This window comes from Puma concolor, chromosome B2, assembly GCF_028749965.1.
Source record: "Puma concolor isolate L17-30 chromosome B2, mPumCon1.1.hap2, whole genome shotgun sequence".
Lineage (NCBI taxonomy): Eukaryota > Metazoa > Chordata > Mammalia > Carnivora > Felidae > Puma > Puma concolor.
Window position 1 is genome coordinate 118550528 of NC_141671.1, and position 24998 is coordinate 118575525.

The following is a 24998-nucleotide window of genomic DNA, read 5'->3' on the forward strand; positions in this document are numbered from 1 at the left end:
AAAAAAAATGTCAAGGGAATATATGGTAAATGAATCATGTGCAAGTTTGAGAAAACGTAATAGAATGAGAATGAAAGATACGGACTCTTTATGTGTAGACATCAGCTGTGTATGTGGGTCAAATGTAAGAGTGGGACACTACCTTTCTTCCGAATGATTGTAAAGTGACAGAATTAAGGGCAGTTCTGTGTGGGTGAGGGAATGTATTCTAGAAAATCGACAGTCCTTTGGATGATATTAGGTGCTTTCTTAGGCTAAGGTTCTCTGAAAGTCTTTTTATGTCTGCTGCTTTTTTTTCAATACTTTTCCTTCTATTTTCCTGTCTGTGCTTTTTACTTTGAGACTGTCACATTTCAATTCTTTTTATCTCTTCTTTATTTTACCATTTCAGAAGAGACACCAAGCTAATGCTTCCTCTAATCTCATACCTGCCAATAATGCTAAGGTCAGTACAAAAGTCCCAAATGTCAGGAGGAATAGCTCTGTAGCAATGTTTCAATAGTAGCAACACTTTGATGAGCATGTTTGCTGAATTTGCTACCTAAATATTTCCCTTTAACAAACAAAAAACAAACAAAAAAACAAAACAAAACAAAACAAAACAAAAAAAAAACCTTAAGAAAAAAATCCCTGAGACTTGAAACCTTATCTTTCTTTCAGTCTTGTTGGCCTCGGCACAGACGAGTCAATGGCACTATTTTGGGTGGCATCTGTGAACCATGTCAATGCTTTGGCCATGCAGAATCTTGTGATGACATCACTGGAGAATGTCTGGTAAGTGCTTTCTCCTTTGGGGATGCTGATTGACAAGGCTGAAATCAGCTCAATAGGTCTGCAGGTCAATTACCACCTCTGGGACAAACACTTGAGTCAAGACGTGATTTGACAGGGATCTTTATATTGAATGGAGTTGGAAGCTGAGAATGCTCTTTCATATGTGGTTTTCCTGACTAACAAGTATTAGGAGATGTTTATCCATATTAGTGTAAGACCTCAATTAGAATTAGATACATCATCATAAAATATAACTAATGACTGAGATACATATCTACCCTGAATGTATGTGGTTTCAATCCCTTCCATAAATCTACCAAAAATAGGCTGTATTTCCATAACAGAAAATGGTTTGTATCCCCATGATATGAAAAGTATAAAATATAACTTTTATAATAGACATAATTCAGTTTCTTCGACATTGAAAAAATGAGGGCATACTACACGATTTTTATTGTAAAATTTCAACATGTAAGTAAAACAAAAGGGTCATATGTAGGGATACCTGGGTGGCTCAGTTGGTTAAATGTCCAACTCCGGATTTTGGTTCATGTCGTGATCTCACAGTTTGTGAGTTTGAGCCCCGTATTGGACTCCATGCTGACAGTGTGGCGCCTGCTTGGGATTCTCTCTCTCTCCCTCTTTTTACCCCTCCCCAGCTCTCTCTTTATCCCTTTCAAAGTAAATAAACTTTTTAAAAATTAATGTCATATGTAGATTAAAAAATAATAAATATATGCACCACATATTCATCAAAGCTGCTTCTTCCAGCTACAAGGAAAGCCAAACTTTGAAGGAGAAGAAAAGCTCTCTGCAAAGGCCAGCACTTTCTACCTGCTAAGAAGCCTCTAGATTGGAGAATATACACCACATAGACCATCCTGATGAACTCAAGGGCATGTTAGTTTGATATTCTCTGACATGGCATGAAGCTTGAAACGACACTTCTCATTTCATTAGTCCTGCAGAAACACAATTTGAAACAGTGCCAATTTAGGAGGATATCATATTCTCATTTCCCTGTAGAATTTAAGGCAGACTCTGCTATCTCTATTTCTTAATGTTCTTTCTTCCTCTTGCTCAATGTTTCCCCCCTTTTCTTCCACTTAAAAGCTTCTGGGACAAACCCAAAATGAAAATTCAGGGCTTTGTCTCAATGTAATTTGGCATTTAGGTTTATTGATGCTCTTTCTGTTTTCTCTATATAAGATTTGTTTAATTGCATTGCAGTATAAAGCACGATAGCCTTAATTTGTGGATCCGTAGATTTTTCCAATGGCATTTTTATGAATAGAAAGACTAAGCGATTTTCATTTTAATTATACCATGAGTCATTTAAAATGTACCTTGGGAAAAATATTGAGTTACCTTTAAACACTTTGCTAACATGCTCTAGGAACTATTCAGCGCAAAGCTGATATGGAGTTGCTTTCTTTAAACCTGAAAAGACAAAATAAATATATCACAATACCAGACTTATAATGTTTCTAATAGTAATATTTCATGTTAAATTCATTGTGATTAAATCAGATAATGCTGTTGGTCCATTTGGTTGTGTGGCATAAGAATGAGAGCCCTATTTTTAGAATAAAATCTTTTCAGCATAATTTGGGGAGGAAGAAGGGAGGAAACAGTGATTATCTGAGAACTTCTACTGATGAAACCTAGTTTATTGACTCTGTTTTATGGACAGAAAAACAGGAATCCACCTTTAAATAACAGAAGGAGTCTTAGGGAAACAATAGAGATCGTGTCAATAGAAACAGAATCTGGTGTTCTCTGTATTTTCCATTATAGCTGGTTAATACTGGATCATGTAAGATATTTTCTGGAGACATTCAGATGCCTTTTATCTGAAATGATATTGATAACTAAGTGCTAATATCCCATTTTGAGCATATTGGTTCTGATTTGATCCCTGAAGAGAAAAATATTTAAATGTTACACATTAAGGACATTTTTAAGGTTTACTTAACCCACATTTTATCTTCTTTATCAATTATGTATGCTTTTTCCGCTAGCATTACACAGAGAATTTATGAAATTTACAGATAAACTGCTTTTCAGTTAGCTTGGTTTGAAATATGATTAGAAATTAACTGAAATGGGGCGCCTGGGTGGCTCAGTTGGTTAAGCGTCCAACTTCGGCTCAGGTCGTGATCTCACGGTTTGCGACTTCCAACCCCACATCAGGCTCTGTGCTGACAGCTCAGAGCCTGGAGCCTGCTTCAGATTCTGTCTCTCTCTGTCTCCCTCTCTCTCTGCCCCTCCCCCCACTCTCACTCTCTCTCTCTCTCTCAAAAGTAAATAAACATTTAAAATTTTTTTAACAAGAAAGAAATTACTTGAAATATATTTTTGATAGCAGATCAAAATCCAGACCTCTTTTATAGTGTGGGTCTATATAAAAAGGTCATCTTAACTCAAAGTACATTTGAAGTAACCCAGGAAACATTTAAAGCCACATGGAAAGATTGTATCCTTGACCTTCCTCACTGTTATTGTCCAATGTGCTATGAATGGACATTCGGAAATCACTTTATAGCAGGACACCTGTAAAAATAACCAGCCTGTCAGAGTGCACCTCTCATGTTTTCAGTTCTGATTTCCACTGTGTTGTTGCTTCATGCTGTTTTATAGTTTCAGTTGCAAAAACACTTGAGTGTTAGATTAATGTTGTGGTTTCCACAAAATGAAATACGACATTAGTAAAAGTAAGCAACTTCTATATGTTCTTTTTCTTTTAGATCAGAAGTCAAGGAAAAACAGCATGTCTAGGTTATGCAAGATTCCCAGTGGAGTTTTAGAAATACCATTTTAAACGTGGTTAAGATGATCAATTTTCTGATCTTATTTTTAAAACCCCTAAGTCTTTGAAAGATATGATTTGATCATGTCAATATGACAATATGCAAAGAATATTGCAAAAACAATGTAAGTTTTTAGTAACAGCCAACCTTAGTTAAATTTGAGGACTTGAAAGGAATTAGTATGAAGACGAAATCAAAGAGGGAAGCCTTCCTTCATGATCCATGCTTTATACATTCCATCTTAATATGCTGTTGTTTGCACAACTGTTAATAGTAAAGGTAGTCTCTGTGCTCTCTTTGGAAAGGCTTGCTAAATGCATTTGAGAGACAATTTAAAGTACCTTGGAGAAAAACCTATTTTCAAGTATCGCGAGATTAACTGAAGAACTATCTATTCGCTTGTAGTTGATGAGACTGCCATGGGATTTCAGAGCTTGAAAACTTCATAATTCATAGGCTTGAACTTCTCATTTTATAGAATGTGAGAAATGCAGAGTGTTAAATGATTGGTTTTAATTTCATATCTTCTATTCAATAAAGAATCTATTCCTCTTTCCAAGGTATTTAACAGGTTTTGTTTAAAACCATGTATTTATGGGGCCCCTGGGTGGCTCAGTCGGTTCAGCGTCCGACTTTGGCTCAGGTCATGATCTCGCGGTTTGTGAGTTCGAGCCTGCGTGGGGCTCTGTGATGACAGCTCAGAGCTTGGAGCCTGCTTCGGATTCTATGTCTCCCTCTCTCTCTGCCCCTCCCCCGCTCGCAATCTGTATCTCTTTCTCTCTCTCTCTCTCTCAAAAATAAAGATTAAAATTGTTTAATTAAATAAATAAGCATTTAAAAATTTAAAAGAAATAAAATAAAACCATATATTTATTTGCGTTTCTATTAAATCAATTTACTACATGTAATTAAAATGAGCTTCTTTAAAAATATACTGATATAGGGGCGCCTGGGTGGATCAGTTGGTTAAGAGGCTGAATTCGGCTCAGGTCATGATCTCGCAGTCCGTGAGTTCCAGCCCTGCATCGGGCTCTGTGCTGACAGCTCAGAGCCTGGAGCGTGTTTCAGCTTCTGTGTCTCCCTCTCTCTCTCTGTCTCAAAAATAAATAAACGTTTAAAAAAAAAAAAAAATATATATATATATATATATATACACACACACACACACACTGATATAATATTTCAGACCTTTCATTAAGTTAGGCTGGCCATTCCAAAAGTCAACCAGATTTGATAAATATTTACTTTATCTTTAAAATGAGTGTATATTTTAGCGATTTCTTATACATATTTAATTACTGATCATAAAAATAAGGATTTTGCACCCCTGAGCTCTGATGAACTCTTTTCAACATGAGAAAAATAGAATTTCATATAGTTGTAAAAATAAAAATGTATTTCAGTCATAATGAATCCATACTGGATGGTTTTTTAAAAGGAATTAGGTATATTTTATTGAAGAAGTTAGGTTTACATGATGCGAAAGCATTAAAATTTATCAAATTGTGCTATTGAAAGATTTATAGACAATCCCAGTGTTTGGTTCACTGAATTGTTCATCTTTTGTGAACACAGTCTGAGTTGATAAGTGTACTTTAATATGAAGAAATCAAGATACAAATTATTTTATTTTGGTTTTTTATCTTTGAAGAGGACATAACCAAACATTACTACTTTGAGGAAAAATGCAGTTTCATTAAAAATAAAAAATGTTGGAGACATTGTTAGGCACCTTGTGGTTTCGTTATATATCGGAATACATTTAAACATGTTTCAATATTCTCATTGTTTAAATATGAGCCAGGCAGGCCCCTCACAGATGTAATACATTAGAACATTGTCCCAATCATCAGAGCCACTGGGGTCCAAATTAATCTCTGAGGTAAGAGGATCATCGTTCCAGAGCATTTGTATGAGTAGCCACTATCCTCATTAAATCACCAATTTTAAGCTGAGCAATGGACTTTTACCTAGAAGCAGCTACGATTTCCATGAGATATATACTATTAGGACTCTGTGACTATGCACATGTACACATGCATGCATGATCACATGTATTTCCTTATGAAAAACATCAAAAAGTAAAGAAAAAAGGAAATAAGATTTATATAATGAAAAAAAGGTATAATGAATTTCAGTTGTTTTTTGTTAAGCATGCATATGCTGAGACTGGCGTGTAGTTCATAAGCTACATATTAATTATCAATGCTATTTCCCAGCTGTAAAACTGACCATTTAATGTGGAAAATTATTCTTCCTGGCAGGGAATAGACTAATAGCTCTGTAGAACAATTTTGGGTAATATATTGATGCTTGAGACCAACAATAAACTCTGATGTGTGTTTCTTCCTCAGAACTGTAAGGATCACACAGGTGGCCCATACTGCAATAAATGTCTTCCTGGTTTCTATGGTGATCCTACTAAAGGAACCTCTGAAGACTGTCAGCCCTGCGCCTGTCCACTCAATATCCCATCCAATAAGTGAGTCACAAACTTACCTCTAATGATTTGGGCATCCAGTTCCGCAAGTGCATTTATGATATAAAATGTTTCTTTCTCTTACCACACGTAAATAAGTAACAAATAAATGCAGTGACTTTCTCTGGAAGGTAATACCAGTTTTTCTAGATATAAAATATTTAAAGTTGTGGCTATTTATTCTACAGAATTTTTAATATCTGAGTTCTAGTCCTGTGATTTAATGTACGAGATAGAACTAAAACATAATGTCTAAAGCAACTATAAAGGACAGACATATTTTATACAAATATATATACATGCCCACATGTACACACACATACATGCACGCATGTCTTCATGCTGTAATAAAAAAAGCCAATAACACTGGGGTGCCTGGCTGGCTCAGTGGGAGAGCAGGTGACTCTTGATCTTGGGTTTGTGAGTTCAAGCCCCACATTGGGTATAGAGTTTACTTTAAATAAATAAATAATGTATACATATATTTTTAAAAGATCACTAACACAAATATTGCTCATTTGGATCCCAGTCTCACACTATTTATTTATGAATCTTGGGCAAGTCACAAACTCCTAGAAAAGGTAAAGTAAGAGATCAGTCTAGCTGATCTTTAAGCACCCGTCCTATCCTTTGGTTATCACACAGTTTATCATATTATCATATGATATATGATATATATCAGTTTATCTTTCTTTTTTAATATGTTTTTTAATGTTTTATTTTATTTTGGCGAGACAGAGAGACATAGTGCAAACAGGGGAGGGGCAGAGAGAGAGGGAGACACAGAATCTGAAACAGGCTCCAGGCTCTGAGCTGTCAGCACAGAGCCCGACGTGGGGCTTGACCCACAAAGTGCAGGATCATGACATGGGCTGAAGTCAGCGCTTCACCGACTGAGCCACCCAGGTGCCCCTATCAGTTTATCTTTCTAAAATAGTTACAGCAGTAAGAACTATATTTAAACTATATGAATATTGAAATATGGGTGATAATAAGCACTTTATTTTATATAAACTAAATATTTTAAAAGTTTAATGAAAACTTGGTTCAGTTTTTCCAGTCATCTAGTTTTTATTCTTTATGTTTAAAATTTTTTCTAATGGGACACCTGAGTGGCTCAGTCGGTTAAGTGCCTGACTCTTGATTTCAGCTCAGGTCATCATCTTACAGTTCATGAGATTGAGACCCATGTTGGACTCCATGCTGAGGGCGCAGAGCCTGCTTGGGATTCTCTCCCTCTTTCTCTGCCCCTCCTCAATTTGCTTACACATGTGTTTTCTCTGTCTCTCAAAAATAAATAAATAAACTTTAAAAAAATAAATAAAAATTAAAAAATAAAAATGTTCTACTTTCATCTAGAAAAATAACCTTGCAATCTTGGAGAAGACTTTTATTTTTTACATTTTTTCCGTGTTTATTTATTTTGAGAGAGACAGAGAGAGAGAGAGAGAGAGAGCGCTGGGGAGGGGCAGAGAGAAAGAGAGAGAGAGAATCCTAAGCAGGCCCCAGGCCCAGAGTAGAGGCTGAGGCGGGGCTCCATCCCATGAACCCTGAGATCATGACCTGAGCTGAAATCAAGAGTCGGACACTTTACCAACTGAGCCACCCTGATGCCCCAGGAAAAGACTTTGAAAGTATATATTTTTTTCTGCCTCTTCCCCTTCCCTTTTAGGGGAATACTCTATTCCAGCTTCTCTAATGCTCATTCTGTACAAGTGGCCCTCCTTAAGCAAATACCTAAGCAAAACCTTGAATCATAAATTTTCTTTATTTTAATGGGGGCATACTACATTGAGCCAAAACCAATGTTTTTGTACTAGTAAAAATTGTAAATAATGAGTTTACAAGTTTAAGTGAAAGGGATTTTTTTTGGAGACTTCTTAAAGGTAAGTTTAGTGCTTAATAATGTTCACATTATATTAGGCACTTTCCAGCTATTTCTAAATGTTGTGATAATGCCTGAAGAGCTTAAATTTTTAGTGATTTTTAAAAAATTCTGTCAGCTGTAGTCTTTTAATCTAAAGGTGTTATCAAGTTGGTCATATTTTGAGTGAGGTCTTATCCAACACACTGCTAATGAAAATAGTCTTTTGTTAGAGTCAATGAATACTATGAGCTAAAGACATTGAGAATAATTCTGTCATTAAATTTAAAATCCTTATTGGAATTGTGATTTCTACTTTTCAGCCCACATGAAATCCTCTTCCTTCTCTCCAACAGTCCACCTCCTTCAGAATTTTACACCTTAGTCATTGGAATAAAAAAAGAGAAAGCATTAATATTTAATAAAAGCAGACTAATTAGGTATAGCACTACACATTCCAATAAAGTAAATATTAGTCCCATTTTAGAGATTAAGAAAAAATGCTCCAAGTGGGAAAATAGCATTATGGAACCAATTCTGGAACTACATTTCCTTGATTTAAATGCTAGCTGTGTGACTCAGACAACATTACTTAAACTCTCTGTGTCTCAGTTATTTCATCATTAGTTGTGATAATAGGACTTTCTTATAGGATTGTGAGAATTTTGTAAATTAAAATACACTAAGTATTTAAAATAATGATTTGACATGCTATGTCCAAGACAAGTACTGATTATTATTAAATAACTTGCTTAGAGTCATATATTAAAGAAAGTATCAGGGGTTCCTGGGTGGCTCAGTTGGTTAAGCATCTGACTCTTGATTTTGGCTCAGGTCATGCTCCCAGGGTCCTGGGATCAAGCCCTATGTCATGCTCTGTGCTGACAGTGCAGAGCGCCTGCTTAAGATTCTCTCTTTCTCCCTCTGTGCTGCTCGTGTGCACATTCCCAATTCTCTCTCTCTCTCTCTCTCTCTCTCTCTCTCTCTCTGTCTCTCTCTCTCTCTCTCTCAAACATTTAATAAAACAAAGTATCAGAGTTGGAATTTTAAGTTTAAAGTCAGTGTACTTTCCAATCCTCTGCAATCTACATTGAGGATTTCTTTAAAAATCACACTGCATTCAGTTTTAGTGATAACATTAAAAACAATTAAATGACCAGTTGGGTTAATGTATATTAGTGATAAAAACCTTTCCAGAGTTTAGGGTGCAAGCTTGGGTGGACACAAAACTAAAGATCCTTTGGCATCCAAAGAGTGTCAGTGAAGCGGAAAAAGGCAAAAGGGAAATCTACCGGAAAATAATAAATATAGGAGAACAAATTAAATTCCTTCATAATCAATGGTGAGTCCTCCCTATGTTGGCTGTAATATAACATGATCCTTGCTCACTGGTGTACTTGTGAAGGGTTAGAGGACCTGCTCATTCACTGTGGCTGAATGAAATTCTCCTGGACTATCCAATATACTAGAAACTCACTGCTCATTACTCACTTTCACTGAGGAAAATGGAGGGATTATCTTTGGTCACTCATTTATGTGCACCCCTTCTCAGGCAAAATGTCATACGTGTTAGCCAACCTATCAATCCAGCAGTGCTGCCACTGGTTGCATAGTGTGAATCTTAGTCTAATACATTTTGAGAATTATGTCATTGATTGGACATGGGTTTATCCTCCAGTCTGACCAACATTACTATAAATGCAGAGGAGGCATTCATGGCCCATCCTTCTCTGTTTACTGTACTTCTACTTTAATTTTAATAATAGGTTCTAATTGTGTTATTGAAAGAAAAAAGAAAGTCAGTGTCACCATCCATCAGTGGCAAAAGGATTGGGTCCCCTTTACAAGGATGGTACTTCCTCAAGTATGTGTATTCCAATTTGGTATAATTATGCAGATCTTGACTTAAAAAAATAATAAAGACAACTCAGTAACATCAGCGACACCAAGTATTTAAAGATCCTTCAATTTTTGAGATACCTTTACTTACATTAAATAATTATTAAATTATTAAATAATAATTTTATCATTAGAAGTAGAACTGAGAATAGACCTGTCGTAAATTTTAGCTTTAAATACAGAATTTTTATAAATAGAAAGAGGAGAGAGTGATACTCCACTTACTTTAAAAATACTAGTTCTGTGTTTAGAGTTATAAAGACTTAAATTTAGGGGTGCTTGGGTGGCTCAGTTGGTTAAGTGTCCAACTTCAGCTCAGGTCATGATCTTGCAGTCCATGGGTTTGAGCCCCGCACTGACAGCACTGGAGATTCCGTGTCTCCTACTCTCTCTGCCCCTCTCCTGCTCACACTCTACCATTCTCTCCCTCAAAAATAAATATTAAAAAAAAAAATTAAAGACTTTTAAATTTAAAACAGCTTGGAAAATTAACATAGTTTAGCTGTGCAATTGTGAATAGAAAAATCCATTGTAATCTAATAACCTGAAATGTTTTATTTTTAAATCACTAAATAATGGGACAGTTAGGGAAACTCTTCATTTAAAAAAAATTTTCAAACGTCATTACTATTATAATCTGACTTGAAAACTCTGATGAATAAATTCAATATTCACAAATAAGCCAGAAGATGGGATTGAAATTCTCACAGGTTATTCAGAAAAAAAAATTCAGCTAAAGGTTGCTGCAACCTTCGTCTAGAAGTATAAAGCTTGGTGATAGTTTTGCTTTGGTGATTTATCTATTTAATCCTTGATCATAAATCTTATAGATCACAAGCATTTTGGCTCCAAATTTCTTAGATAATATTGCTAAATAAATCAAATATGTAGGGAGATAGAGATCGATTGGTATAATTATTATGATATATGGATACAGACAAGCATATAATATTTAAATTATACATATATATCAACTTCATCAACTACTTAGTGTCCACTTTTGCTCAGGCTTCTCATCTTGGTGATGTATATATTTTAGCTATAGATCGTAACTAGGTAGTAAAATTTATCTCTAGAGAAGCAAATAAATGTGTAAATATTTCAAATGTTTTATATTCATTAATTTCTGGCATCATGTAGCTTATGAATTAAATATAATATGAAAGAGACACATGAATGCCTACCTTTGAACACTTAGAATGTGTTTGAATAGATAATATTATTGAAACCATTTATATCATAAAATTCATATCATTTTGAACGCTACTTCTTTGTATGCATCAGGAATGCTAAAATTCAAAGTTTTAAAAGAATGGAACACTTCTAGAACTGACTTTGGGGCTCACTGAAAAGACTATATTGAATTATGGCTGTTAAAATTAATAGTTAATAGAGAATTATAAATATTCCAAGACAAGAGGTAAATTTAAGGGAATATTTAGCAACATTATGTAGAAATTTTATAGTGTGTTAAATGTTCTAGAGCACTTTTGTACACATTGTTTTATGTCTACATGAGCAGTTATGATGTATTTTACTCGTCCCTTATACCAGAAGGAAGAACTGAACTCTAGAGAAATTAAAAGGCCTCGATCGTGATCATTACAGCTTGCTTGTGGCAGAACCAGTGTTAGAATCCATATATTCCGATTCACCTCTCTGTGCTTCTGTAATCAAAACAATTACTGGGGCACCTGGGTGGCTCAGTTGGTTAAGTCTGACTTCAGCTCAGGTCACGATCTCACAGTTCGTGAGTTCGAGCCCCACATCAGGTTCTGTGCTAACAGCTTGGAACCTGGAGCCTGCCTCAGGTTCTGGGTCTCACTCTCTGTCTCTACAACCATCCCCCAGCTTGCTCTCTGTCTCTCTCTCAAACAATTAATTCATTTTTTCATTTAAAAAAAAAGAAATCAAAACAATTACAAAGACATTGAAGAGAAGCAAGAAAAAAAAAAGAAAGAGAAGAGAATTAACAAACCTTCATGTTAGACAAACTGCAAATGTTCATCATAAATGATTCTAGGGTTTGGCGACAGTTATGCTAATGCAAATGTTCAGGATTACAACGTGTTGAGAAAGTGCAGGTTTAATTAACAAGTAATTAAATACCTTAAAATTGAAACGAATCAACATATTTTGGCAGAAACTTCTAAGGTGTTATTAAATTGCAGCTACAACTTAATGTGACACTTTACAGAGAACTTGCTCTCATACTTTGTCAGTACAAAAGGCTTTACTAGGTAGAACGTAGTCTCTCATTTGGCTGCATGAGAAACTCAAGTTAAAGAAAAAAATTGCATCCAAAGACACAGAGAATAACCCAAAATCTAATTACAAAATCCAGTTGTAGACATTAAATAAGATTTCATACTATTTGAAGGTTATTAAAGAAAAATGTGTTTGCTTAATGGTTCTCCTAAGAATAAAAACAGAGATCATTGACCTGAAAGGAGGAAACCTTACAAGGACACTTCAGAATTTCATGTGGCACAAACCACACCCATGAAGTAAATGAGTTTTCCCTTTGTTTTTCTCCCTTCCTCTCAAAGCTCTGCTCCATGGCCTGTGGTGACGGGGTCTTCTCATGGCCCTTTCCGCAGTAGCTTCCTCACTGACACACACATCTTGTCTTCTGGTTTCTCTTTCCTGACCTGAATGTTCCAGGTTATGGTTCGTTAGCGGGAGTCCTGCTCCCCTATTGTGTATGCAAACATAGAGCATGCCCTGATTTTGTGGCCCTGATTTTATAATGATGGAGATTTCATGCCAGTGGCAAAAGGAGTGGTTATTTCATATCACATCACAGACCGGAGAGACAATGCAGTTCCCTCTTGCATCAGCTGTAAGAAAGCTCAAAGCCATATGCTGACTGCCACATTCAAATAAACATACCTTACGATTCAAATTTTGTGTTCTAAATACATCCTTCATTTTATCTTATGTTTAAGTAGCTTTTTTCTCTTTAACCTTTATTGCATCATTTTATCTTAATGTATATATTTTGATACATAGAATTAAATTCTTCTTGGAACAAGGCCAATTGTATCTTTCTGTTCATATGCACGTATGCTAGCACAAACACATCTATTCACATACATATTCATACATATACACATATTCATACACATATTACAGACTTATAAATGGATCCTTATAAATATAAGAATCTATTCAACCAACCATTAAGAAAGACTATTTCAGGGCACCCGGCTGGCTCAGTGGTTAAGCATCTGACTTCGGCTCAGATCATGGACTCATGGCTCACATGTTTGAGCTCTGCGTCGGGCTCTGTGCTGACAGCTCAGAGCCTGGAGCCTGCTTCGGATTCTGTGTCTCCCTCTCTCTCTCTCTCCCTCCCCCCTCTCATGCTCTGTCTGTCTCTCTCTCTCTCTCAAAAATAAATAAACATTAAAAAAATATATATATGTATATATATATATGTGTGTGTATATATATATATATATATAAAGAAAGACTGTTTCCAGGGGCACCTGGGTGGCTCAGTCAGTTGAGCAGCAACGTCGTTTCTGCTCAGGTCATGATCTCATGGTTCGTGGGTTCGAGCCCTGCGTGGAACTTCATGCTCACAGCATGGAGCCTGCTTGGAATTCTCTCTCTCTGCAACTCCTGTGCCTGCTTGCTGTCTCTCTCAAAATAAAGAAAGAAACATTAAAAAGAAAAGAAAAAAGAAAAGAAAGACTATTTCCATGTGTAGACCCTTACTATCTAGTCCACTGGTAGCTTCTCATCTTCCTCCTATTTGTGGAAAATGCCCGCTGTTCTTGGATTGCCTGTGTCTTCCGCGGCATGAAGTGGATAATTCAGGAAGCAGAACACTCTCTCTGCTGGTGTAGAGCCAGCCAACTAGTGCTAAATGACATAATCTTGGAATCACTTAAAGGCAACAATGATCTCACAGTTCCCTCTTTCTGTCACAGAAGAGTTAGCTTCATTTTTTGGCCAAAATCAGTGTCAAGTTGCTTGCTGCCGTTGCCAAAACAAATTTCGTATGCGTTTTTGTTGTACGCATTCCTTTTTCCTTCTCATTTTAGTTTTGTTGTCGAAAGTCCTCTTCTCCATAGCTGTAACTGTAATAACAGCAGTAAGGGAGTGAGCCCTCAGTTTAGACTGTTTAAAGAATATTGAGTTCTGTTTCATTTTAAATTGTTTAATGTTTATTTATTTTTGGGAGACAGAGAGACAGAGTGCAAGCAGAGGAGGGGCAGAGAGAGGGGGAGACACAGAATCTGAAGCAGGCTCCAGGCTGAGCTGTCAGCATCTAGAGCCTGGTGCGGATCTTGAACCCATGAAACGTGGGATCATGACCTGGGCTGAACTCGGACCCTTAACTGACTGAGCCACCAGGCACCCCTGAAATCCGTTTTATTTAGATGCATCATGTCAAGTACATATATTACCAAAAGTTTCAACGTATTTAATTCTTACCAGTAGAATGATGCTGTCTGGTTAGAGGGAGAAGAGAATGTCAGATTAGGAATGAGAAGTCCTGGGTCCGATGCTCAAGTCTCCTGGATACCAGCAATGACCTTGGGCAAGACAAATGATGCCTGCTGCAACCCATTTATAAGATTTTGTGAAAATGTGATAAAATTGTTTGTAAAACCACTCTGAAAATGCAAAGAGCTAGTCAAATCTAATATATCGTTATTCCTTAAGATTTTTCCTGAAGAGTGTTGATTTTTGTCAGTGGGTACATTTTACTTTACTTCTGTTGGTCTTAACTGACACATGAATATATTTAAGAATTTGAAATCTATTTTATGGTTTTACAGTGTCAGAAACCCTGTCAAGCACCTTTGACATGACTTTTGGTAAACTAATTTAGAATTTTAAAAAATAGTTGGCATGATTTTCTTTCAATCACTGTAGTCCCACATGAGTGGGAAACCTAGGGCTTCTCGTTAGAGTCACTTTGTCCCTAGATGATGAGACAGTTATGGAATGCCAATTTTAAAATAAGACATACATGTGTTCTAGAGATTTGTCAAAATCCAGTCCTCCCTTTTCTGTCTGAAAACAATAGCAAATCACGAGGTGAGGAAGGGAAAAAAAATCTGTTTCTTTCCATTTTTACATGTGCCTGTTTTCTTTAATGCAGTCACTCGCCTGCCAAGAAAATCACTCATGGTGAGGTCCTTTTAGGTCACGGGTGACAAGTGCCAGGCTGCTCTCTAAAAGATGGCCCTCCTCTTACAGAACACAGGCTGGCTATGACTTGGTTCCACTCTTTTTGGCAGTCACCACAACTCCCTCATGTGGAGTGTTTTATCTGGGTAATATTTATAAACTCAAGGTACCCCAAACCAGGCGTTGCCCGCCCCCCTTGCCTCAACACATTCATTTTGACTCTCCACTGAGTTGAAATATTTTAAATGCTAGAACTACTCGGTTCTAATAGCTTCCTACTATAAAAAAAAAAAAAAATTAAATCTTTGCAGGACTGCTATGAGTTCAGCCAGAAGAATATTATTCAGAAGTAGTACCTGTGATCTGACCTGGACAAAAGTTAAGAAAGTATTCCAAAGTCATTCAAGTGTCAGGAACAGAACAAGATCGAGACTTGCACTGTTTAATTTGTTGTTCACTCCTTAATTCATTTAGCCATCAAGCAAGCCTCTACTGAATCGTCCTGTCATATATAATAGAAAAATAAATCTATTTAAGGAAAACATAATGGGAGAAAGATTAATTGGGGGCATTTTGTTTTAAAATGGCAGAGCAGCAGAAATCACAGAATTCAGAATGCTTCATGGGTCTTCAGAGAGTGATTGTGTCAATGTTGGGGTAAGGGTTCCTGCCTGAGAGATGTCTCTCACCAGGCAGAGAAGTATGCCGTAGTTGTACCTGCTGTTGAAGGCTAAAGCTGGCATGTAACTCTGTAATTACTGTGCTGGTTCCTAATTTGGTGTTCCATTCTGTTACTTCAGATCCAAACTGGAAATATGTACAAAAAGAGAGATAAACCTTGGAACATGCCAGAAGATGTAGAATGGCAAGGCTTTTTTGTTTTTGTTTTTTGGGTTTTTTTTTTTTTTGGATTGCTTGGTTTTATTGTAAATTTCAGCAGAATATGCATGCTTTATCTCTTCTGAAAACTTTTTGGAGGATTTCATCTGTGTAAACAGCAGACCTATGGGTCCACACAGGCAGCAGCTCGCACACATGCATGCACTCATGCACACACACACACACACACACACACCCATGGAACCAATGCTGAAAGTAGAAAACCACCATTATTTCCAAGATCCCATACTGAGTTTTCCAAAATCTCTAACAGATTTTTCTGGGCTGCTTCAAATTCAGAAGGATTTGGCTAGAAAGCATACGATGCCGTGTCTTGCCGGGCCTGGGGTAACCCTAAAAGGCAACTGTGTGGTGTCACTTGTTACTGATGATCACAGACCCACAACAGTCAAAAGTCAGTTAATAACATGCCACAAGGCTACTGCTCTCCACTGGGCTACATCCACATCTGCAGAAATAGTAATGTCATTTCATCCTCGGCTGGCCAGACCCTCATCTCCATCTGTGAGACGAGAAGACCAGCTTATACCCTTTTGTCACAGCAGTTCTGGAGAAAGAGAAATGAAAATATGCTGCTAATGACATTGTGTATGTGCTTCTTCCTTGTCTCTTGTTTCCCAACAACATCCACATAGCTTTAGCCCGACGTGCCATTTAGACCGAAGTCTCGGATTGATCTGTGACGCATGCCCTGTCGGGTACACAGGACCACGCTGTGAGAGGTAAGCCTGTACCACACTGTCTTTCAACATGATTTCTACCTTGGGAGCTATAAAACCAGAGGCATTATCATCCTTTGTACTAGTTCAGAAAAGCCGCCACACTTGGTGAGGTGAAATCAAGTTTCTCCCTGCATGTGTCAAACCAATGCATTTTGTTTTCATAGTTTATTTATTCTCTAGAAATTGCTCTATAAATCTCCATTCACTCAGAGAATGTTTGATTAATGTTTTAATCTTAAAGGGTAAGCATTAACCTACAGTCTTCCTAGAAAGTATTGCTCAAGTGGAAAGTCATGCACTTTAAGATTTATCTTACTGTCTATGGTGGTACCATTTATTTTTCATAATTAGATTTTTGTTCTTAAAATGTGGCTTAAATGTGTGGTTCATAGTTCAGCAAGTGGCCTATAATTTACCTTAAATATATTTGAAAATAGAAATAAAATGTGATTTATTATTGTGATTTATATCCTCCTCTAAGTACTTCTAAGCCAGTATTTTAATTCCTGGTGATTTTATCGGGTTGCTTTGCAGTGGAACCTATAGATAGCATTTTATGTAATTTGTGTGATTATTTTTCTCCTGAAACACTTGTGAAGGAAAGATTCTTCTGTATTTCAGTCTCATTATAAAAATGGTAGAAAATTCTCCCTTGACATCATTGACAAGTACACCAACATCTCTCTGGTTTTAGCACTGAAAATAGTCCCCTTTGCTGCCATCACTGGGGTGTGGGGACAGCAGAGGAAGTGACCTGCTTTCACCAAGGCGAACACCACAGAGGGCTATTTCCGCCTATCCTTTTCTGTCCTTTCGTCCCCCTATTTCAACCAGGCTGCATAAAGTTAATGAAGCAGGAGCCAATCACCCAGAGAGGATTTAGTCAACAGCTAGCAGTCTGAGGACAAAGTGCCCGTGACAGTTCCCAGCAGCAACAAGTACTATTTGTGAGCGTGGCAACATCTGTAAATTAGTAATGGAAGAATAGAACTGAAATAAGGATGATTTATTTGCAACTGAGAAACTGGAGACCTTTGTGTTAAGAAAAAAAAAAAAGGAGGGCACATGTATATTACTTACTATAATAGCAGAACGTATCATGGCCAAGACAGATTTACATCAAATGCCTAACCCCGCCTTGGGTCACTACAGGCAACCTTTTTTTTTTTTTTAGCAACTGGAAAATGACAGCTACTCTTTCATAAAATGCCATTAAATCCCACTTAACTAGGTGACCATAGTCTCTGATGTATTTGTATTACTTCGCTTCATGCTCTGTGTTTTCCATACATAGCAGACGATAATTTTTGAATCACCTACAATTTGAAATTCTACATTTTATTTAACAAACGTCAGTTCAGCAACTGCCATGTGCCAGACACGGGACTAGACATAGGATCTAAACAGATGCATTATACCACCCTCACCTTCAAGCAGCTCACATATTTCATGTGGATAAGAATGGTTGTATTCTGGAGACAGTTCTGATCTGAATCATAAAAACTACCAAGGAAGGAAATACCTCACAGTAAGCATGATTTTCTGGTTAAAAAGAAAATGGAAATGGGCATACGTAGCTTATCAAATGGCATATCTTATCTCCAAGTTTTTCAGCCAAAATAATGTTAAATTGTTATTATACGGAAGATGGAATATTATATTTTTCTAGCCAGAATTTGGGTTAGGGTTTTTCAGGAATATTTAGGGTTTCTCATTTCTCTGTATTTATATGAGCTTAAAAGTCCATTATTAGATGGATCCAAAATATTAGGAGAAACATTTTTGGGGATGTTCAGGCTGAAGTAGAAGGAGGGGAGAATAAGGGTCAGAGTAAAAAGGAGATACTGGTTGCATTGAAAATCTTGTAATCAAACCCATTCTGTAACTGATTGGTGTAATCAGTTTGTGCACATCATCTACATAAAATCAGCATTGGAGAACTGGAGCAGTGTTTCCCAAACCGTAGATGTTTTTGGAATAGAGTTCTGTGATCACACAAGTAAAAGTGCCTATTAGCATGTTAAAAGTTCTGACATGTCCTGGATGGAAGAAATCTGTTTAATGTGTTTAAATCAACCTTTTCTTTTCATTTCTTGAAGTGTATCTGATGAACATCTTTACATTAGTTTCACGTATACAACATAGTGATTCAACAAGTCTATATATTATGCTCTAACTCAGCATTTTCTAATGTTGTGTGCCCATAAATTCCTGATTTTTTAAATCTATAGTAAGAATGTATCTCAGGTGGACAGGAATTATAATTTTATATTCTTTATCTCAATTTAATTTCTATTTTGAGACCAAATCTCCATATGTGGGAGCTGTGAGAGCTTGGAAACATAATCTCAGTCACATAAACTTTAAATGTTCTCACTGTTATATACCAATTATTTCTCAATTGTAAAAATTTGTGTTTTTTCTCTTCTCCCCGTCTCCCAGGCTTGAACCAAAGTTCTAACAAGTTTACTTAGTACCAAGAAGCTTGAATGCTTGAGTGAATGAGTGTGGGTGTGGCTTGTGTGTGGGTGTCACTGTTTGGCTATGAGTTTGTATGTGTCTGTGTGTGTGTGTGTGTGTGTGTGTGTGTGTGTGTGTGTGCATGTGTTTGGTTATGAGTTATGTGTGTCTCTGTGTGTGTATCTCTGTGTGTGTTGGCTATGAGTGTGTGTGTGTGTGTGTGTTTGGGGCAAAGGACAGATGGTGAGCCAATCAGTACTGAGTAGTTCACCAAAGCATATTTCTTCTGACTTCTTCCTTTTTCCTGTCCTCCTGACCACCTTTCCCTTCAGACCTAATCACTGGGCACCACTGTACCACTTGTGGGGGTACAGGACTCACTCTGCTGCTTTCACTCCACCCTAGGACCCACCAACTCTATTCTCATCCTTTCTCCTCCATCTGCCTTTCCCACTTCATGCCATTTTCTGTTGGGGGATGAACTACAGCAGGAAGGGCCACATTCATAGAAATGGTGATTTTTAGAGCCCAAAGTCCAGAAGATTCCTGTGTTTCTGCTTTGGTCCTTGTCAGACCCCTTCACTCAGTCATGTAGCACAATGGTCTTGCTGCTAGAATTGAGGGAATGAAAACAATCATGAACAAGAGGACGGCAAAACAAGATATGACAAAATATTGACTAGTCCCTTTTTTTGAGTTGACACACAATGTTACATTAGTTTCAGGTGTACAACACAGTGATTCAACAACTCTATACATTATGCTATGCTCACCGCCAGTGTGCCTACCATCTGTCACCATACAACACTATGGCGGTACCATTGGCTATATTCCCTACGCTGTACATTTCGTCCTCATGACTTATTCCGTAACCACAAGTCTGTATCTCTCACTCCCCTTCACTATTTTATCTGTCTCCCCACCCACCTCCCCGGTGGAAACCATCAGTGTGTCCTCCGTATTTATAGGTCTGATTCTGCCTTTGCAAGTTTTTATTCACTTAAAATATCGACTGATATTCTATAACATGTAGAACACTGGTTACACTTTTCAGAAACTTGCTTGGAGTCACAGCACCTGTACTTTCAAGTATTAGTTCTTTCCTCTAGAGAATGTTTTAAACAAAAGAAAAACAAAAGTGAGGTTAAGGGAATGAGGTATTCACCATGGCACCTTGCTAAGATTCTGGATATCTATCATCTGGTCATGGGGAGGAAAAAAATAGAAAAAATAAGAGAAAGTATCTATAAGGGCAAAAAGGGATGAATGTTGGAGCATCAAGAGGAATTTAAAAGAACATGGAGAAAAAGTGAGCTAAATGCTGATGACACCTTCTCTCCTGGGCACCAAGCTACTTTCAGAATAAGTTTGTAGCCTCAGCAACATATCCTACTTAATGGAAAGACACTTAAAAAGACTGTGGCAAGTTGGCCCAGTGGGATACATAGAACCACATGAAAGTTAATGAGCTATGTGGACCCTTTTAACCCTGTCCCCTCCCTAGCTGCCCAGATTTTAACAACTCCTTCGCAAGTGAGGGGAGAGAGGTCAATGTCAAGACTAATTTCACAATGGCCACTGAGAATACAAAGGATATTACAACCTAATATCTTAAAATTTGGAAAATACACCTACAGTTTTATCCACATGATTCATATTCTAGGTCAGAAAAGTTTATTTTTGCTTTTAAAATTTCAATTCCCAGATCTTATTTAGATATTCTCTGCTTCATAAATTCCTGACTCTGAATTGAGTCTAACTGCCCTATTGCCACTATGCTGATGAGAATTTCTACTCATGCCTGAATCTCCTTGAACCCTTGAGGTTCAGATGGAGAGTGTGGAGGTACAGAAATTTAAAAAAGCAAGACAGTCATAGTTAACATGGTAACACCATTAGGAAAATTATGACTCCAAGGAAGGTTCCAAAGTCTGCTCCTATGTGGTTGTGCAATTTGTATGCTGCACAAAAGTCCTCAGCCAAGGGGGAGATTGGGAGCTAGAGTCCAGGGTGCTCAGTATGTCTACTCTCTCTTCACTTTTCTGCACATGACAGAAAGAACCCTTTTTTTCTAATTTTCAGTGAGGAACCACGTATGTTGGCAAACTCATTGAGTCCTTGGCTGATTCAATCACGTGGGAGGTATTAAGAATCCATGTTACTGCACAAGCCCTGCCATTTATACCCCAGCCACTCTCCCTCTGTGCCTTTGCCAACACTGTTCCCTCTGACCACAAGACTGCAGTCCTTCCACTCCTCCACCTGAGACTAACCCTGCTCAACTTTTAAAATTCAACTCTAGGGGCACCTGGGTGGCTCAGTCGATTAAGCGGCTGACTCTTTTTTTCTTTTTTCTTTTTTCTTTTTTCCTGAAAGAGAAAGAGGGTGAGTAGGGGAGGGGCAGAGAGAGGGAGACACAGAATCTGAAGCAGGTTCCAGGCTCTGAGCTGTCAGCAGAGAGTCTGACGTGGGGCTCAAACTCACGAACCATGAGATTGTGCCCCAAGCCAAAGTCTGATGCTTAACCGACTGAGCCACCCAGGTGCCCCTTAAGCGACTGACTTGATTTCAGCTCAGGTTCCTGAGAATGAGCCCTGTATTGTGCAGAGCCTGCTTGGGATTCTCTCTCTCTCTCTCTCTCTCTCTCTCTCTCTCTCTCTCTCTCTCCCCTTTCCTTGCTCTCTCTCTCTCTCTTAAATAAACATTAAAAAAAATAATTCAACTCTATCACCCCAAAAGTGTCCTTGATGAATCCTAATCTGAGTTGGTTGCCCTTTTCTGTGTTTTCACAAGAACATTGGCTTCTCTTTAGTAGCTCTCTGCCACATTTTTAAGCTCATCTTTCTTCTCTACAGACTGCAGTGTAAAGGCTGTGCCGTGTTTATGTTCATGATGAAGTGCTCAGTAGGTGTTTGAGGGGGGGTAGGAGGGGAAAAGAGCAAGAGCCTTTCTATTTTGCTCAGAGAAATTGAAGCACTGTTTTCAGTATATAGATAATGGGAACAGAGGCCACATATTTTAGGGAAAAGTTACTGTAAAAATGATGGAGCAGAGCAAGAGAACTCTTGCCAGTGTTGCTCTGGCTTCTCATTGTCATTTCACTCTTGCTGTCCTCTCTCTCCCTCTCCCATCTCTTGCTCTAATACTGTTCCTAAGTCATCAGTGGAGAGAACCATTTTACATAATTGCCTGTGGTATCTAGAATCTCATTACGTTAGAGAGTCTTTTTGTAAAATATTGCAATTGGATATGAAAAAAGTTAGCAGATGTGGAAAGGAACAGTGACTTTGTATTGTCAGGATATCTAACTGTAGCAAGGAATCCAATAAACTGTGCTAAAAAAATATCCTCATTTTGCCTTGTGTATGAAAATGAGACAATCTGAGATTTCAAATTACAGTTCATTTGTGTAGAGTGAAAATCCGAGAGACTGGCAAGGTCTAAAGGGCTGTCATTCACACTAATTTTAATTAAGTGAATCCAACTTGATCAGACTATAAAACATTATTATTATTAACAAAAGTTATATAATTAGCAGTATAATATTCGCTGACCCTAGAATTACTTTTTAATCTCTACTGAAACATTTTTATGTCTCTAGAGCTACTACTATTCTATGTATGGAAACACACACATACATACACTGGTAATAGAACCTGGCATATGAATTATGTGTCATGTATATTCAATAAGCTTTCTTTAATGTCCTACAAAAAAAATAATAAAGGCTGCTTCTTCAGTTATTCTACTTAATTGCAATTATTTTCTCATGAACTAAAGGTTCTCTTCATTGTGGGAAAATTTTGGACTTATTAATTGGTATCTATGTTAAGAAAAATTCCTAGATCTTGTTATATAATGCCATCTCTCCTGAGGGCAGTAAGTCATTTTGAGGAAAGTGAGCTGAAAATAATGGGTTTTCGTTGGCTGTGATAATGATCATTGTATATTGTTATTCTAGTGGAGCAAAGCCACTCTTTTAATGGTAAACAAAACGAGATGTGAGTATATGTGGATGTGATCATAAACTCTGAATATCAAGTAAGGCAAGGAGAATTGGGTTAAAATTCAAAAGTACCTTCTTATTAGCTCTATGGAAAACCACTTCTGAAGGGATTGTGGGGAAATTTTATGTACTAAAACGTAGTTCAGATTTTACAATAGATAATTAATAAGCAATTACATTTGTGGGTGACAGAATTCTTCCAAGCAATATTAACACCATGTCTTTCACAATTTATGCAATATTTTGTGGATATAATTAAACCTAGCAATTTCATTTAAAAATTATGATAAGAGGTTAATTCTCTATAAAGCAAGATTATTATGGCACCTACACATGTTCTAGAAAATGTAAAGTGATTAATGACTTTGCCCCATAATTGCGATGTTATTAAAATATCCTCATATGATGTAATGGATTTAAATCATTTCTATTTTGAATGGTAGAGAGCATTTCTCTACACAGTGACTTCTATGTCTGTGAGTAGATGAGCATAAAAGTAGTGGACTATTGAAATTATATTCCCCCACATTGTTTTTGTTCCCCTTCAATTTTGATCCTTGCTGTACAAGACAGATGACAGAGCTAGCCTGACTGTAAGCCTATAGATGCACTGTTTTGTTTCTCCTTTCACAAGTGTGGCTTAATATGAAGCATGAGCAAATGTAACTGAAAGAGAAGGCAGAGCAGAATAGAAATCGATGCCTCCTAAAAGCGTGTATCTGTGCATCTGTGACATTGAGTGGCATTTTGAAACAACATATGGATGAAGGGAATTTTGATAACATAATTTAAAAAATCTCCTCTGCTATGCCTCATAAATAAACAAACTTGTTTTTCCAATATATTGTAGAGTAGCATCTAGTCCTTAAGACAAGAGACCTATAGGTTGCTAATATGAGTTGTGGGCACAATTAAGCATCACCTTACGGCACGTACATAGGATGCCCGCATACCTGCTTCTCGCTAAAGGTTCTTCCATGAAAATCTGCCTCTGTATGCATATGCAAATATATACAAACCCATTAGTAATGCAGTGATACCCACAGCCCCCACCTGAATAATAATGAGAATCTTTTGAGTCACAATTTTCTATTTAATAAATTCTGAATTCTCACTGCTGAATTTCCTTGTAAGCCTGTTTCCTCATAACAAGCTTTTGCTACAACAACAAAAAGTGTGAACCTTACATATTTGTACAGAAAACAACCAATTGGAGTAGATACATATGATGTGTTGCACTACAAAGGCTTTCCAACACAGACCTGGATTCCTCTAGAGTGCCAGCAGCAGATTTCTTATTATGCTTTGGTCTCGTCTTCAGTGCCAGTGACAAGATTTTTTTTTTTTCTGGCTGAAATCTAATTACTAGTGGGGCTGGCAGGATTTCATCTTGTATCTACACTGCAGTTATAGAAAAACATTTTTTAATCACCTTGCATTTGAGAAAAGGAACACTTAAAAAGAAAACATATCATCCTGGGAGAGGGTAGTATGAAAAGTATATAAACATTGCTTCCGATGGGCTTTATGAGTTCCTCCCAAATACTCACTGATGAAATTTTACCCCTTAGGTGTGCAGAAGGCTATTTTGGACAACCTTCTGTACCTGGAGGATCATGTCAGCCATGCCAATGCAATGACAACCTTGACTTCTCCATCCCTGGCAGCTGTGACAGCTTGTCTGGCTCCTGTCTGATATGTAAGCCAGGTACAACAGGCCGGTACTGTGAGCTCTGTGCTGATGGATATTTTGGAGACGCAGTTGATGCAAAGAACTGTCAGCGTAAGTCCTGAACTATTGACGCCTCTGACAGAATTGATGCATTGCACCTCAAAGCAGCTGATGAGTTCTTGAGTGGGGATTGGAGGGTAGGAAATTATGTGCAATACATGTGTGATAGATGCACAGCCTATACACAGAGTCTGCATATTCTAA

General features: G+C 37.3%; 1 protein-coding gene across 5 annotated transcripts in view; it reads left to right on the plus strand.

Annotated features, from left to right (window-relative positions):
• LAMA2 (laminin subunit alpha 2) overlaps positions 1 to 24998 on the plus strand; it is a 622089-nt gene that overhangs the window by 350618 nt on the left and 246473 nt on the right. For 3 of the 5 annotated variants that reach the window (XM_086707801.1, XM_086707802.1, XM_086707804.1), the window contains exons 16-19: positions 661 to 774; positions 5939 to 6066; positions 16510 to 16596; positions 24634 to 24845. In XM_086707801.1, coding sequence (XP_086563927.1) covers positions 661 to 774; positions 5939 to 6066; positions 16510 to 16596; positions 24634 to 24845 — 541 coding nt within the window. Of the gene's footprint in view, positions 1 to 391; positions 446 to 660; positions 775 to 5938; positions 6067 to 16509; positions 16597 to 24633; positions 24846 to 24998 lie in introns of all 5 variants that reach the window. The other 2 variants (XM_086707799.1, XM_086707800.1) reach the window with 1 other exon arrangement.